The sequence below is a fragment of the Pseudopipra pipra genome, chromosome 5, assembly GCF_036250125.1.
Source record: "Pseudopipra pipra isolate bDixPip1 chromosome 5, bDixPip1.hap1, whole genome shotgun sequence".
In the NCBI taxonomy this organism is placed as follows: Eukaryota; Metazoa; Chordata; class Aves; order Passeriformes; family Pipridae; genus Pseudopipra; species Pseudopipra pipra.
In genome coordinates this window covers 25,960,920-25,974,409 of record NC_087553.1, presented here as the reverse complement: position 1 = coordinate 25,974,409, position 13,490 = coordinate 25,960,920, and the positions used below count along the sequence as shown (strand labels likewise).

Here is a 13,490-nt window from a genome sequence, read left to right as displayed (position 1 = left end):
CCCCACAGGCCCGGGAGGCGGGACACGGTGCAGCCCCGCCCATCCGGCGTGGTCCTCCCCTCGCAAACAGCGCTGATTGGCGTTTCCTCCGACCAATCCGATGGGAGATCGTCGGCTGGCCGGGCGGAGTGGCAGTACAGCCGACCAATAGGAGCTCTGCCGCGCCGTGGGTGTTCCCGAGGGCGGTAGCAGGGCGGTGGCGGCAGCAAGATGGCGGTGGCGGGCAAGGGAGCGCTGTCGGCCGCGGTGAAGCCGATCTTCAGCCGGGACCTGGGCGAGGCGAAGCGGCGCGTCAGGGAGCTGTACCGGGCGTGGTACCGCGAGGTGCCCAACGCGGGTGGGTGAGGGGCGCGGAGCTTGCCGCTCGTGCTCAAGGTCGGAACGGCCTTAATGACATTGGTGAAACCGGCGGGCTGCGCATGAACGAGCGGCCGGGTAGCGTTTTGGAGGGTTGAGTTGAACGCCGCCGGTGGGAAAAACGCGATATGGATGACCGCAGTGGGTGTTGTGTTTCTTGTAGTACACCTGTACCAGCTGGACATCACGGTGAAACAGGGGCGTAACAAGGTGCGGGAGATGTTCATGAAGAACGCCCACATTAGGGATCCACGGGTGATAGACATGCTGGTTATTAAGGTACAAACAGCTTGGGCTGTGGAAGGGTTGTCTCTTGCAGTCGTATTGGTTTACCTATGTCATTAAACCTGTTGATCAGGGATCATGCTGCTTTAGCAAGCAGAGGAACAGAGTCTTAATGCACGTAAGTCCCAGTGGCTTGAATACAGATTTCTGTCACTCAGGGCACTGGTTCTGGTTTGCAGATCTTTAAATGAGCCACAGTAACTGACCTCTGCAGTTCTAATGCATTAGAAAGCTTCCAACCAAGGACTGCCATGCTCACCTGTTATATTTCATGCATTTCAAGACAGTTACTCTGTCTTTACATGATGAGAAAAATCTGGAAATAAAATCCTAGGTAGTACGGTTGATGACAATTCCAGGCAGTCTCATTTTACTCTGTGCTGCCATCCTACAAAACCAGTGCAATAGAGTGGAGTCATAAAGAAGTTAAGTTTAATATCTCTGTGGCACTGATACTCGTGCTAAGCACTTGGCAGTAGTTCTGCTTAGTTTTACAGGTAATGTGCTGCTATTCAAACAAATTCAATAGAGGTACTTGAAAATTAGGAATGTTATGTAGAATTTTATGGGAGGTGCTGGTCATGAGAGAAACAATGCAGCTTTTAAGAAGGAGGCAAGATCCTTTGCCTGTTTCACAGGGCTGGGAAGCTATGCTGCAGAGACGTCAAGTCACAAGGCAGAAACAGCATATTTGTGTCACAGTGTAGGTGATACAAGCAGTCTGTAGGAGTACAGAACTGTTTTTTACTTAGGTGTTTCTCAGTGCATTGAAATAACTTTCATGCTGCTGTAAGGTTAGACTTGGGCTCTAACTGAGAACTGGTCTAAAATTCTTCTGTCTGTGCTCAGGGGAAAATGGAGCTTCAAGAAACCATTCATGTATGGAAGCAGAGGACTCACGTCATGAGGTATTTCCATGAGACGGAAACCCCGCAACCTAAAGACTTTCTGTCCAAATTCTATGCGGGCCACGATCCCTGAGAGATTGACTCTGTGTCTTCCTGCCTTATATTACAAATAAAGTTCTGTACAATAGAAAAAAACCATACAGAGAGATTGTGTAACATATTAGGAGTCTAAGGCCTAGCTGAATCCAGAGTGTATGCAAGTGATTATGATGTTTGAAGAGCTGTGATTTCACGGTTTTGCCAATATGTATTTTCAGTGGGCAGCGTTTGTCCCATCATCTGCCCTGGGGTGTCTGCTGAATAACCACAACACAACCTAGCTGTGGGGCTTTGTGCTTGGCCTGCAGCCCTGTCTGTACGTGTTAGCTCTGTGGAGGAAAGAGCAGGTCTTCAGAACAGCCAATGTAGTCACAGAAATACTCTTGTGCTTGAGACCATCTGTATTCATGTAGTGTCTTGCAGTTTCATGCTGTGACTTTGTTGACCTGCTGTTTTTCCCTTGGACACTAGTCTCTGTTTACCTCCTCAGAGAATACATGAAATCCAATAGGCATATAAATCCCTTTGTGCATAAAGACATCAGCAGAGTCCATTTCCCTGCTGTAAAATGAAATTACCTGGAAAAATGGGGGGTTGTACTGTTATCTAGAATAGGAAAGCTCTGTAAGAACTTCTGATGCCTAGCAGGAGATGGTGTCCTACCATCACCTTCTTAATTGAATCAGGAATTACTAGCTCCCTTTTGAGAAGGGTAAGGAGAATTTGTTCTGTCACCAGTCAGAACAGATTTTCAGGAGGTAACTCAGTGCTAGAGCTCCCCCAGGTGTGACCAGCATCGGATCTTTGTAGTACAGTCAAACTTGGTTTTATCCTGCCTAAATACTGGGGCTTTCTTCCCCATAAGAGGACTGCAACACAGCACTCCTCAGGGATGTGTATGTAAGTGTACCTTGGGGCTTCAGGGGTGGCGTGTTTTTAAGGACAGGGTTGAGAGAGTCAGGAGGGGCCAGAAGAGACCGTGGGATAAAGCAGCGATAAGGAATTTGGCAGCATAGAAGACAGGAGTGGGTACATGTTTGGCTCCCAAGAGCAGATGAACTGGAACAACCACTTCTCAGGTGGCTTGGGGAAGGAGGGGGCAACTCAGATACCAAGTGACTCAAGAACCTGAGATCTCCCTTCAGCTACAGCTGTTGGGGTTACTCAGATTGCAGGCTCCCTTTTGTCTCTGTAACTATGCTGGAGAGTTACAGAGCAAACATCCAAAGCTGTGCCAAAGAAGAAGGGAGCAAGTGTGGCTGTTTGAACTATACACTGTGCCAATGTGTGCGACATTAAGTGAAACTTTTTAACAGTGACATGAATAAAGAAGGAGAAAGTGGGCAGTCAAGATACAAGGCCAGAGCTAATGACCAGAAACCACAAGAGAGACACTGGCTTAAGAAAAATAAATAATTGACTAACCTTTCTAGGTTTCAATTTGAGAAAACAGCTGGTCTGATGTGACTAAAGATGCTCTTCATGTGCCCTAGCAGCAGAGAAGATCTTTTAAGTCTATTATGCTAGGATTTAAATGCAATAGTAAACACTTCTATGAAAAGAGGACTTGAGGTTTATACACAGTTAAGACAACAAATATATTAGGGCTCATTCAGAAGGAAGTACCGAACTACCTAGGAAATATTAGGTACATGGAGCCAGTATTTAAACATTTTTTTTCAGTGTTCAGAGATTAAATGCTATAAAAGACATCAGCAAGTTAGTTTGCCATTTGTGATCTTAGGCTTTTACCAAAGGTACGCAAACTTTTAACTCTGTGATGATAATACTGTATTTGATCTTCAGTGAGGTGATATTAGTGACACGGTCCCATCACCTGCCAGGTTGCTGAACCGCAGTGCCATTGCTGATGTGCACTTCATTCTTTAATGGGGCTGTGTTGTGGGGCTGCTGCTTCCCCTGAGGAAAAGGGCTCACAGAGAGGACTCACAAGAGGAAATAAATATCAGGAGAGCCTCCTTACTGGAACAGACAGACAGAGGAGAAAGGTTAAGACAAATGCTAGTACACAGGCACATTTTTTTCCCCACCACATGAATAAAAACACAAGACCAAAGTCATACATCTCAATCTCTTGATCTTTAATTAAGTGTTTTCCATATTGCTAATTCAAGGCATCCAAGCAGTCTTTAATGAGGTGAGCGTGTGCAAGGGCTGCAAGGATGCAGTGCTCTTCCTTCAACCCTGATCTACAGATTTCCCTCATGCGCAGGACACTCACTGGCAAAAGGGGGAAAAGCCCCCTGTCCTGTTTAGGAAGGACAAAACAGGTGACAGACGTTGGAATCATTGCTTTGTCAATGGCTTTCTCCCTTCTGTTCTTCTGTTACCGTGCTGCAAATAAAATAACAAGCTGTTAACTCTTCAGAAACACTCCTCCCAAAACCACACAAGGTGGGGTTTAGGTAAAGGAGGTTTCCAACTGGCCACTGCAGTGTTTACAATCTTTTAAGTCTTTGTTTTTAGCTGCACAGTGCATGCTGGAAAACACCCTTATCAAGTGGAGTACATCCACCAAAACGATTACAAAGCAACACTGTTTACAATAACATCTTTAAAACAGTTTCTTTGTTCTATAAAGAATCAAATACACCCAAAGTCAAATCTTTACAAAAGGCCAAGCCAAACAGAATAACATAAAATGGTAGAAAGTGTAGTGTAGCGCAGACAGAGGTGAATTATTTTGACTCTTTCTTTCTCCAATGAGTCTGAATGATCCAACTACTCAGAAATCAATGTTGTAACACCCACCAGACAGTTTGTTCTGATGGGTTCTGGAATTCTCTGAAATTGTTCACCTATATCAGAGTTTCACCTATATCAGAGTTTCAGACAATAAGTGACTCTCTTTTAAAACAGTCATTCTGTGAGTTAGCAAAAAAGCTTTTAAACAGGTAAACAAGTAGAACAAAATCACAGAATCATTTAGGTTGGAAAAGACCTTCAAGTTCATTGAGTCCAATTGTTAGCCCAGCACTGCCATGTCCACTGCTAAACCGTGTCCCTAAGTGCCACATCTACACATCATTTAAATACCGCGAGGGAGTGTGACACAACCACTTCCCTGGGCAGCCTGTTCCAATGCTGTACAAACCTTTCAGTGAAGAAATGTTTCCTAATATCCAATCTAAACCTCCCCCGGCACAACCTAATGCCATTTCCTCTTGTCCTATCACTTGTTACTTGGGAGAACAGATTAACACCCACCTTTTTACAACCTCCTGTCAGGTAGTTGTAGAGATCAGTAAGGTGTCCCCTGAGCCTCCTTTTCTCCAGGCTAAACACCCCAGCTCCCTTAGCTGCTCCTTATAAGACTTGTGCTCCAGCTGCTTCACCAGCTCTGTTGCCCTTCTTTGCATGCATAATGTAGTAACACTGAAGTCTCTCTGTTCTGTCTGCAGTATAGAGCCTCACTGACTACAGTTTATTTCTGATTCAACTGACAAGATCTAAAACTCCATCAGTATACTCTGATTTCTAGTGAATGTATGGTGTGAAGATTTCACAGATACCAGTCTGGCCTACTCTGGTATAAAAGAACAAAAAAGTTCATAGCCAAAGGCAAATCCGTGTCCGTGTGTTTAACTGCAAATGTACCTTTTGAGCTGTTGCTGTCTGTATTTCCTTATCTGAGATTCTCCTCCCTGCCCCAAGCCAAACGGGAAGCACAAATAATTAGATTGACGGTGCAGTTAGTGACATACCCTTTAATCATCGTCATCATCATCCTCTGGGACAAAGATATCATGTTCTTCAAGTAAGGCTGCGAAGTTCTTACTGATCTGAGTACCAACATACAGGAAAGGGATCACGACGCTGAACACTCTGAGGAGGCCGAAGGGCGTCTGCAAGGAGTCGATTGGAAAAGGTGGATCTTTACCAGCAAGTGGCACTTCGGCTGAACCGGTACACTCCCGGCTCCGCCGGCCCGCGGAGGGCCCGGGAAGCGGCGGGAGGAACGCTTTGCCGTCCCTAGTGCCAACCCCCGTCACCGCATCGCGCTTTATTAGAGTACTATAGTATTATAAACATTCCAACACCAGGGAGCTGGAACCCGCGGGGAGTCCGGGGCAGGGAACACCCGTGGCTTAGCAAGGTCGCCGGTGGCAGAGGGTGTACGCAGGCGGGTGTTGATTTCCGCCTTATTGCCCACCGAGCACAGCCAGGCCAGCGCCGCCCGTCTCGGGGGGACACGGTCCGGGCCAGCGCCGGCCCGCTCGGGGGCCGCCCCCATCACCCTCCCGGTGCCGAGCTTCCGTGTGCCCGCCCCGCCTACAGTCGCTCCCCTCATTGGCCCAGGCTCTGTCACTCACCGCCCAGCCCCGCCCACAGCAGCTGCGCCCGCACCGATTGGCTACCGCTGCCGTCCGTTGCCGCCCCCACCCGCTCGCCCCTCGCTCACCTTAACCGGCTTGGGCAAAATGGCGCCGCTGCGGGTGACGGTGGCGCTTCGGGAGGGCACCAGCGAGACGGCCGAGGCGCCGCGCGGCCCGCTCCAGCCCGCCCGCCCCGAGCGAGCCGCCGTCGCCGCCAAGAGCCGCCCGCCTGCTGCCGCCATCGTCCCGCCTGCCCTGAGCCGCGGCCGAGCCCGGGCGTCACCCGGGATCTCGCGAGGCTTGAGAAGAGGCGGCGAGAGAGGCGCTGCGCGTGCGCGAGGCGGGGCCGCGCCCCCTTTCCCGGGCGGGGGAGCCCCCGGTGGCCGGGAGGAGGGAAGGAAGAGGGCAGCCTCCCACCCCTTCCGAGAGGGCTCCACCGGGAAAACCGCGCCGGGCGGGAATGCCCAGGCCCTGTAGACACTCCCGGAGGGGCTCACGGGCTACAAATCAAACCGGTTTATTTAGCATAAAATACAAACGCTGAACAACGTAAATGAGATTCGTAATACAAGTTTCGCGTGTAAAACAAACGCTAACAAAGTAATGAAATGTATAATACAAGTTCCGCGTGTAAAACAAAGGCGCATGCAAAACCGTCTCCTAAAAAATAGAACACGCCGTCCTACCTAAAATAGAAGCCCTTGGGAAGGCGGGAGTGTCCCCGCGGGTTGCTCGTAGTGTTGCCAGGTAATTGTGCGGATAGGACGCAATTGGTAGTGCCGAGGTGCCCCGGACACGGGAACTCCACGTGCATTTCAGTGGGGATTCTTTAAGCTTCTCTGCAAAGGCAGTCGAGAGAGGTTAAGATGGAGGGGTCACTCCCCGCCTCTCCCCCCCCAATTAATGCAGTAGCTACTGTAACAGAAAATGTCTGATCCCGGTCAGGATTGTCCAACAAATGGCTAGCAGTGGCCACGGGGAAAACCTTCAGGTTACTCTTGCCGCTAGGACCTGGATTCAGTGGAAAACATCAACACAGTTTAACAAAAAAGATGTGCAGAAATACTATCACAGGCTTAAATCTTAAATGCCATCCTCAGAAAAAAATTTAAGGATTTCGTCAAGTATTTTAGCAGGATTGGGAACCCTTCTCGCCATAGCTTACAAAGGCCATGATAGAATTGCCCTCCGTCTTTCAGTCTTCTTTTAAATTTTAGCATTTTTCTCTCATTGCTTTTGCATTATTATGCTAAAGAAAACTCTTAGAAAAGGATCTTAAATTCAGTACCTTAAGAAAAGTACCCATTCAGCTTTAGCATTCAGCTCCCCCTATGCCAAGGAACCTGTTTTGTGCAGCCCAGACATTCTCTATTTTTAAAAATTAATAAGGGAAAGTGGAAGCAGGAGGTGAAACAGTCCAAACCTGAATGGCTGGAGAAAAACCCATGTGTGGCAATTAGTCTTATTTTGCTGCCAGGGATGATGTGCAGTGAAAACTCTCTGCCTTTCCTGTAATGATGTCTGCCTGCAGACAGACAGGATGCTCCATTAGCCAGCTGCATGTGCAATTTCAGGAACCTGAAATCCCAACCTCCAGCCTGTGAGCTGCTTCAAAGACTCTGCCAGCACAACCAATTCTCAGCTGGGCTGGTTTGATAGTCTCCATCTCTGAGGAGGCAGAGGGGCACCCAGATGCTTCCTGCCTAATGAAGCAAGCAGCAACAGTCATTAAAAAAAAACCATATTCCCATACAAATTTGGGCATGACTCCAATTATGGCTCTTTTTACTCAGAAAAGGGCCAACCTTGCTATGAGAGCGGAATAGTGAGGAAGCCCCGATCAAGTGCATCCAAAGTCACACAGTGCTTTGGAAACCTAGCAAAGGCCCATGGACAGCTGGGCTGAGCACAAATGCGGATCAGGATTCAGCCATTTTCTTGTCAGTGCTGCAGAATAAAACACAAAATTACTCCAAATGCGATTAGACAGAAAGCAGAGCGCAGAGCCTCATTTGCAGGATTTAGGATTTAGCTGGGATATGTGCTAACGCAAAGGTAGGTAGCGTGGAAATTGTGCCATTTGAATGGGACAGATTAAAGCATTAAATATAAGCTCTTTAGTAGTGTTATGAGTACAATCCTGGCTTATTAAAACAAACTCAGCTTCTTAAAAGTGAAACTGCCCTTAAATGAATAATACTGTTTCAGTCCCAGTTCTGACAGAACTGGCTTTGTTAATTTATTTTCTTTTTTTAAGTCGTTCCCAATTCTTGGATCTCTTGTAGGAACTGCCACTACATTTTGACTGGTTTCAGAAGTTAAATCTTTACCGTCAAACTGCCTTATGTAAGTCTGAGACATCGGAAATATTTTTCTCTCTGTATTACATTTTAAAAAAATAACCACAGGAAAACGCTTAACAAATTTGACCTTGGCCCCAAAATACCCACGCTCAGAGCAAAGAGGCACTAGGTAGTGTGATTCCCTGATGCTGCTGCCCTGGTATGGGGAAGGGAATGGGTTCACAGACAGGAATGCTGCAGTACTGAACTCTTCAAGCTGCAGGTAGGGAGGCAGAACTGACTCCTCTGTCCAACCAGCTGGGCTGCTGACAGAGCCTGGGGCCTGACCCATGGCCACCCGCTCCTGCTTTTTCTGAACTATTTTCACTTCAAAACAGAACAAAAATAATCCTCCCAAACCTGAAGATCCTTACTGTGAAGAAATACAGGCACAAACTGGAGAGGACTGGATAGCATCACTTGTAAGTGGAGGTTACACTGTCACTGCCTGAAGTCATATTGCTAAGATCTGATTTAAGATTTCCTCTAATACACCATTGAGCCATAATTAGGCAGGAGGCTGGAAGCTCATCATCCAAAACTACCAGAGATTTATATTTTCAAAGGCACCACGAGTTACTGGAATTAATTTGATTTCTGCACTGGCATTCTCTACTGGCTATTGCAAAGTATAAAGTTGAGTGCATTTAACTCCAAAAAAGCAAAATAGGTTCCAGCCAGTCATGACCTGGAACGGCCTTTTGCTTTCCCAGCAAGGCTCCTTAATAAAACAGGGCAATAAAACCAGGTTTTTCCATTTTTAGATAGGAAGCACATGACTACTTCACATATATTTTTTAATTTGAAAAACAGCCCTTGCCAAGAGGATAAGGGAGATTTATAAACCCCAACTCCAAGGTGTTCTAGTCCCTGGACTTGGCATCCACCTACTTGTACCGTCTGCCTTGTGGCCAAGGTTTCTGACCTACTGATGGACAAGTCTGTTTCTGCAGTGAGGTGACAGGCATGCCTCCCTGCAGCCCTCCCAGCCCGCTGGGAAGATGAGATGTGCTACAGGAATCAGCCAAGCAATGCTGAGACAAAGTCAGAGGGAAGCACAGGCAGGCCAAGTGCTGGCTTGGTAGAAAGCAGCGATATGGCTTCGATGCTAGAGAGGCAAGCCCAGACACCACCAACGCACAGTCACTGCTACCTGTAAATCACTCCCACACCTTCACTTTTCCTCCCGAGACCAGCTCTCTCCTCTTCCCTGCTCCTCCAAAGCCTCTCCTCTGACTGTGCAGCACTGCCAGGAGTTGCGCAGAGCCATAACGAGAGGCCCAGCAAGGGTGTGGCTCTGGACACCCTCTTGGGCAAGCAGCCTAATGAGCTGACTGAGCCCTATATGGCACTTTGCAGGAGCTGTGGTCTGAACAAAGGCTGAGAAATTTACTCTTGGCTAGGTGAAGAGGCTTTAGCATCCCTGTTTTGGAACAGGGAAAGCTTGAGCCCGAAATAGTAACAGGCTTGATTACCACTTGACAGAGTCCAGATAAGCCCTGGGGAGCTCCTGGTCCTCACTGTTGCTTCAGGCCACTCTCTGTGTCTCCATTTCAGCCCTGTTGCTGAGCATGAGCACACAAAGAGACAGATGCAAGCCTGTGATATCCACATCCTGAAGAATTTAGCTGGAAGAAGGGTCAGTAAAGAAAAGTAAAAAAAAAAAAGACAACGCAAGAGCCCCAGCTCCTGGGCCAGCCACAGCTGCAGTGGCTCACACATGTCCTGTGGTGAGAGAGGTACAAGGCTGGAGGCACACGCCAGGGCCAGTGGCCCGCTGGAGGCACTTCATAAGAGCCCAGCCTTATCTGCAGCAAAAGAACAAAAGCAGAAGGACTTTGGCGCAAGACCACAGATAATAATAAACGCTGACCCGTGCAAACTTCCACACTGAGAAACAAAACCAAAAAAAAGTGGTGAATGAGAGGTGGGTGATGAAGCATGCCCGCCAAGACAGCAAGGGGCCAAGCCTTTCGGCTGAGGTTTGTTGCATACATGCTGATTTGGGCCCCCTCCACACCTCGTATCACCAGCAGAGGAGAGTTCAGAGGTGGCTCTCCTGGTATTACACACTCCGGCTGTACAAAGCCTCATGGAAGTGAAACATGAAGTTTGGGGAAGACTCGGATCCCTTCCACACACCCTCTGAAGCATACACACACTGCACACTCAGCCACTGAGTCCTTTGCTCTGCTCTTCCCATGTGGGAGACAGACTGATAGGCATCAGCTGGCTGGTGACTTGCATCCTGCGCCCTCAGTCACAGGTGTCCCCTCTTCTGCCTCTCCTGCCACTCTCGTCTCAGCACCACGATCTCCTGCCCGTACCAGTTGTGCAGCTTGGAGAAACAGATCGTGTCTGGTGACACTGGGCTCTCCAGCATGGCTGGTGAGAGGCTGGGCGCTGGGGACCCTGTGGCGCTGCCAGTGGCTGAGCGCCGGCGAGGAGGCAGGGGTGGGGGCTTTGCTTGCCCCCCATCATGGTCAGGGCAGGCAGCCCCACCGGGGATACAACCACCGCTACCCCATGTGGAGTAACCGTTCTCCAGGATGGAAGGCTTCTCCTGGAGAGGCAGCAAGGCCGGGTTGGAGAGATGCCTCTTCCTGCCAGAGGAGGAGGACCTCCGTGGAGACTTGCGGCAAGCGGCCAAGCTCTTGCAAGCCTCCTCCAGCTGCTTCTCCAGCTCCTTTACCACCAGCCGCATGTAGTCGAAGCTGGCCCGCGAAAGTGCCTTCACCCAGGCCTCCATGGTAGCCTGCCCGTCAGCCACCAGCACATAAGCCCTGGCGCCAGCATCGTCAAAGCGGATGGCAAAGGCGAATTCCTCAGCAGCCTCACACAGCTCCACGGTGCAGCCCTCCAGGACCACCAGCCCCACGGGCTCACGGCTCTCCCGCTCCTCAAAGTAGAAGAGGAGATTGCCCTTGAGGACAAACCAGCGGCGCTGGTAGGAGGTGCTGTAGTGGTGGGCATGGTGGTGGTGCCGTTCCACCCGCTTGCGCAGGAAGCCGGCATGGTCAGCGGGTGAGTCACAGGTGGCATAGTGGGCCACGCTTCGCTCATTCAGCTTCATCACCCTGCCTAGGAGCAGAGGAAGAGAGGGGGAAGTTGTCTCAGTGTGTGGAACAGGCCCCACCAGAAGAGGCCTGATCCTGCCCCTAGGGAAAAGCAGGACTCCAGCAGCCAGCAATGCAGGACAGCATCTAATCCAGCAGGCACCCCTACAAAGGGCAGGCTAGTTCCTCACTGCTGCAAAGAGGAGGTCATCATCAGAGCCCCACCACCAAGACACCTGCCTTCTCTGGGAATGCCAACATCACTGTTTAATTTCTTATTCCATGAGTATCCTACTTTGCTTTTTTTTTATGGGGCACATCAAAGAAATTGGCCTCTGTGTCTGCAAGGCATTAATTTTGCTCTCTATTAGAGGGCAGGAAAAGGAGAATGTTTCAGACCCAAGGGGGTCTGAAACTTCCATTTCAGCACCCTCTCCCCACTCCCTGTCTCCATGCAGGACCACCCACTCCCAACAGCCCTCCCGGCAGCAGAACGCTCAGCCCTGGCAGGTTCACCAGCAGTGGGGTGCAAGGTGCCATACCAGCTGTGTGGGTCAGACTGCAATCCCTTGCTGTCTTCCTTGGTTGGGCTGCTCCCTCGTTGAGGGTCTCCAAAGCTTCACTGTGATGAGCCCCATCCTTTGTTGAAAAAAAGATGGCAGAGAGGGAGTCATGAACCAGAACAGTTTGGACCAAAAGAGCTAAGAGCTGCACCACTCCCACCCCAGAAAGCCAGAGTCCTCAGCGCAGGCAGGCAGCTCTGGAAGCCATGGTGGCAAAACTGGGGGCACATGCATTAGCTTCAAAGCCTGAACTCCATCCCAGCTCAGGCCAGTGCTCCTGTGGGTTTGTTTTCTGGCTCCTGAGGCTTTGTTTTGGTTTTATTAAAAAAAAAAAAGAGGCTTTGTAGAAGCTGTCACTGTCCCATTTGCAGAGGCCCTATGGCAGGCAGTTCGGCACGTAGAGGAGGACAGAGCCTCGAAGGACAGAGCCAGCACAGCCTTTGTGGATTGTACAACTGTAAAAGGATGTCCGACCGCTAAAACTCCACACACAGAAATATGCAGAAAACAAACCATAGCCACCACTCCCTGGTCAGATCCGGTCGTGGGGAGCGCCCTACTGCTGAGCAACCTCCAGAATCCCTCCCTGAGCCCTTCTCCCCCATCAGGGCTTGCGGGGCAGGGCTGAGGATCTGGGGGCACGGATCCCGGTATGAAAATGCACAAGACCCCGATCAGACACAAGGAAAGGCGGTTCCCCGGGGTTGCTCTATCCTCGGCGCGGCACCCTGGGGAACCTCCAGCCCGGCACACTCTGGCTGCGGGCCCTCACCAGCCCTGATGCGAGGGGGCTGCGGGGGTCGCAGTGTGCAGTGCTGGGCTCTGTCTTTGTGTGCGGGCGCACGCCTGTGCAATCGGGCAGCGTGTCTTTGTGTGCGTGTGTGCCCCTCCGTGTGTGTGTTCGCCGTGTGCCTCCCACCCCCGCGGCCCCGCGCCTGCCCCGCCGCCGCTCGGTCCCGGCCCCGCCGCCACCTGGCCCTTGCCCAGCGGTCCCTTGCCCAGCTTGTCCCGACAGCGGGACAACGGCTCCCGGTCCCGGCCCGTCCCGGCTCACCTCCGGCCGCTCCTGCTCGGCGGTGCGGTGCGGGGCAGCCCAGCCCCGGCCGCGAGCGGGGGAGGGCTCCTACGGCCGCTGGGGCCGTCCCGCCGCGCCGGCAGCACCGCCCCACCGGCGGCCGCGGCAGCAGGAGCGGGGGGCGGGGGGCACCGCAGCCTGCCCGGAGCCGCGTCCTCCCGCACCCCTTTGCTCCTCCCGACACTCCTGCGGGGTCCCAACCTCGGGGGGACATAAACCTCCCACTCCCAGTGTAACTATTGGGATGCAGCAGCCGCGGGGTGCGGCGGTGATAGGGTGCCAGCAATGGGGTGCGATGGCAATGGGGTGCAGTACCGGCTGGGCGCGGTGCTGGTGGGCAGCAGCTGCGCGTTGCAGCAAGCAGTGGGGTGCAGTACGGACGGGGTGCGATATTGACAGGGTGCAGCAGTGCGGGGGGGGGGGCGATATGAACGGGATGCCCCGGCTGTGGGGCGCAGGACGGTGCTGTGCCATGCCGGCGGGTCCCGGTGGCCCCGGGCCGGGCGGGAGGCGGGGGCAGGCAGTCAG

General features: G+C 51.3%; 3 protein-coding genes across 3 annotated transcripts; 1 reads left to right on the top strand and 2 right to left on the bottom strand.

The window, feature by feature from the left end:
- Positions 1-163: 163 nt before the first annotated feature.
- On the top strand, positions 164-1,685 carry NDUFA6 (NADH:ubiquinone oxidoreductase subunit A6). The gene is made up of 3 exons (XM_064656741.1): positions 164-337; positions 521-636; positions 1,492-1,685. The coding sequence occupies exons 1-3, from the start codon at positions 211-213 to the stop codon at positions 1,621-1,623; spliced, it is 375 nt and encodes a 124-aa protein (XP_064512811.1). The 5' UTR covers positions 164-210; the 3' UTR covers positions 1,624-1,685.
- A 1,985-nt stretch (positions 1,686-3,670) lies between these two features.
- On the bottom strand, positions 3,671-6,231 carry SMDT1 (single-pass membrane protein with aspartate rich tail 1). The gene is made up of 3 exons (XM_064656745.1): positions 6,013-6,231; positions 5,315-5,455; positions 3,671-3,944 (listed from the first exon to the last, which is right to left on the bottom strand). The coding sequence occupies exons 1-2, from the start codon at positions 6,166-6,168 to the stop codon at positions 5,318-5,320; spliced, it is 294 nt and encodes a 97-aa protein (XP_064512815.1). The 5' UTR covers positions 6,169-6,231; the 3' UTR covers positions 3,671-3,944; positions 5,315-5,317.
- Positions 6,232-6,427: 196 nt separating this feature from the next.
- PHETA2 (PH domain containing endocytic trafficking adaptor 2) lies at positions 6,428-13,488 on the bottom strand. Its single transcript, XM_064656706.1, has 3 exons — positions 13,278-13,488; positions 11,867-11,963; positions 6,428-11,349 (listed from the first exon to the last, which is right to left on the bottom strand). Exons 1-3 carry the CDS (start codon positions 13,434-13,436, stop codon positions 10,529-10,531), a joined length of 1,077 nt encoding a protein of 358 aa, XP_064512776.1. The 5' UTR covers positions 13,437-13,488; the 3' UTR covers positions 6,428-10,528.
- Positions 13,489-13,490: the final 2 nt, after the last annotated feature.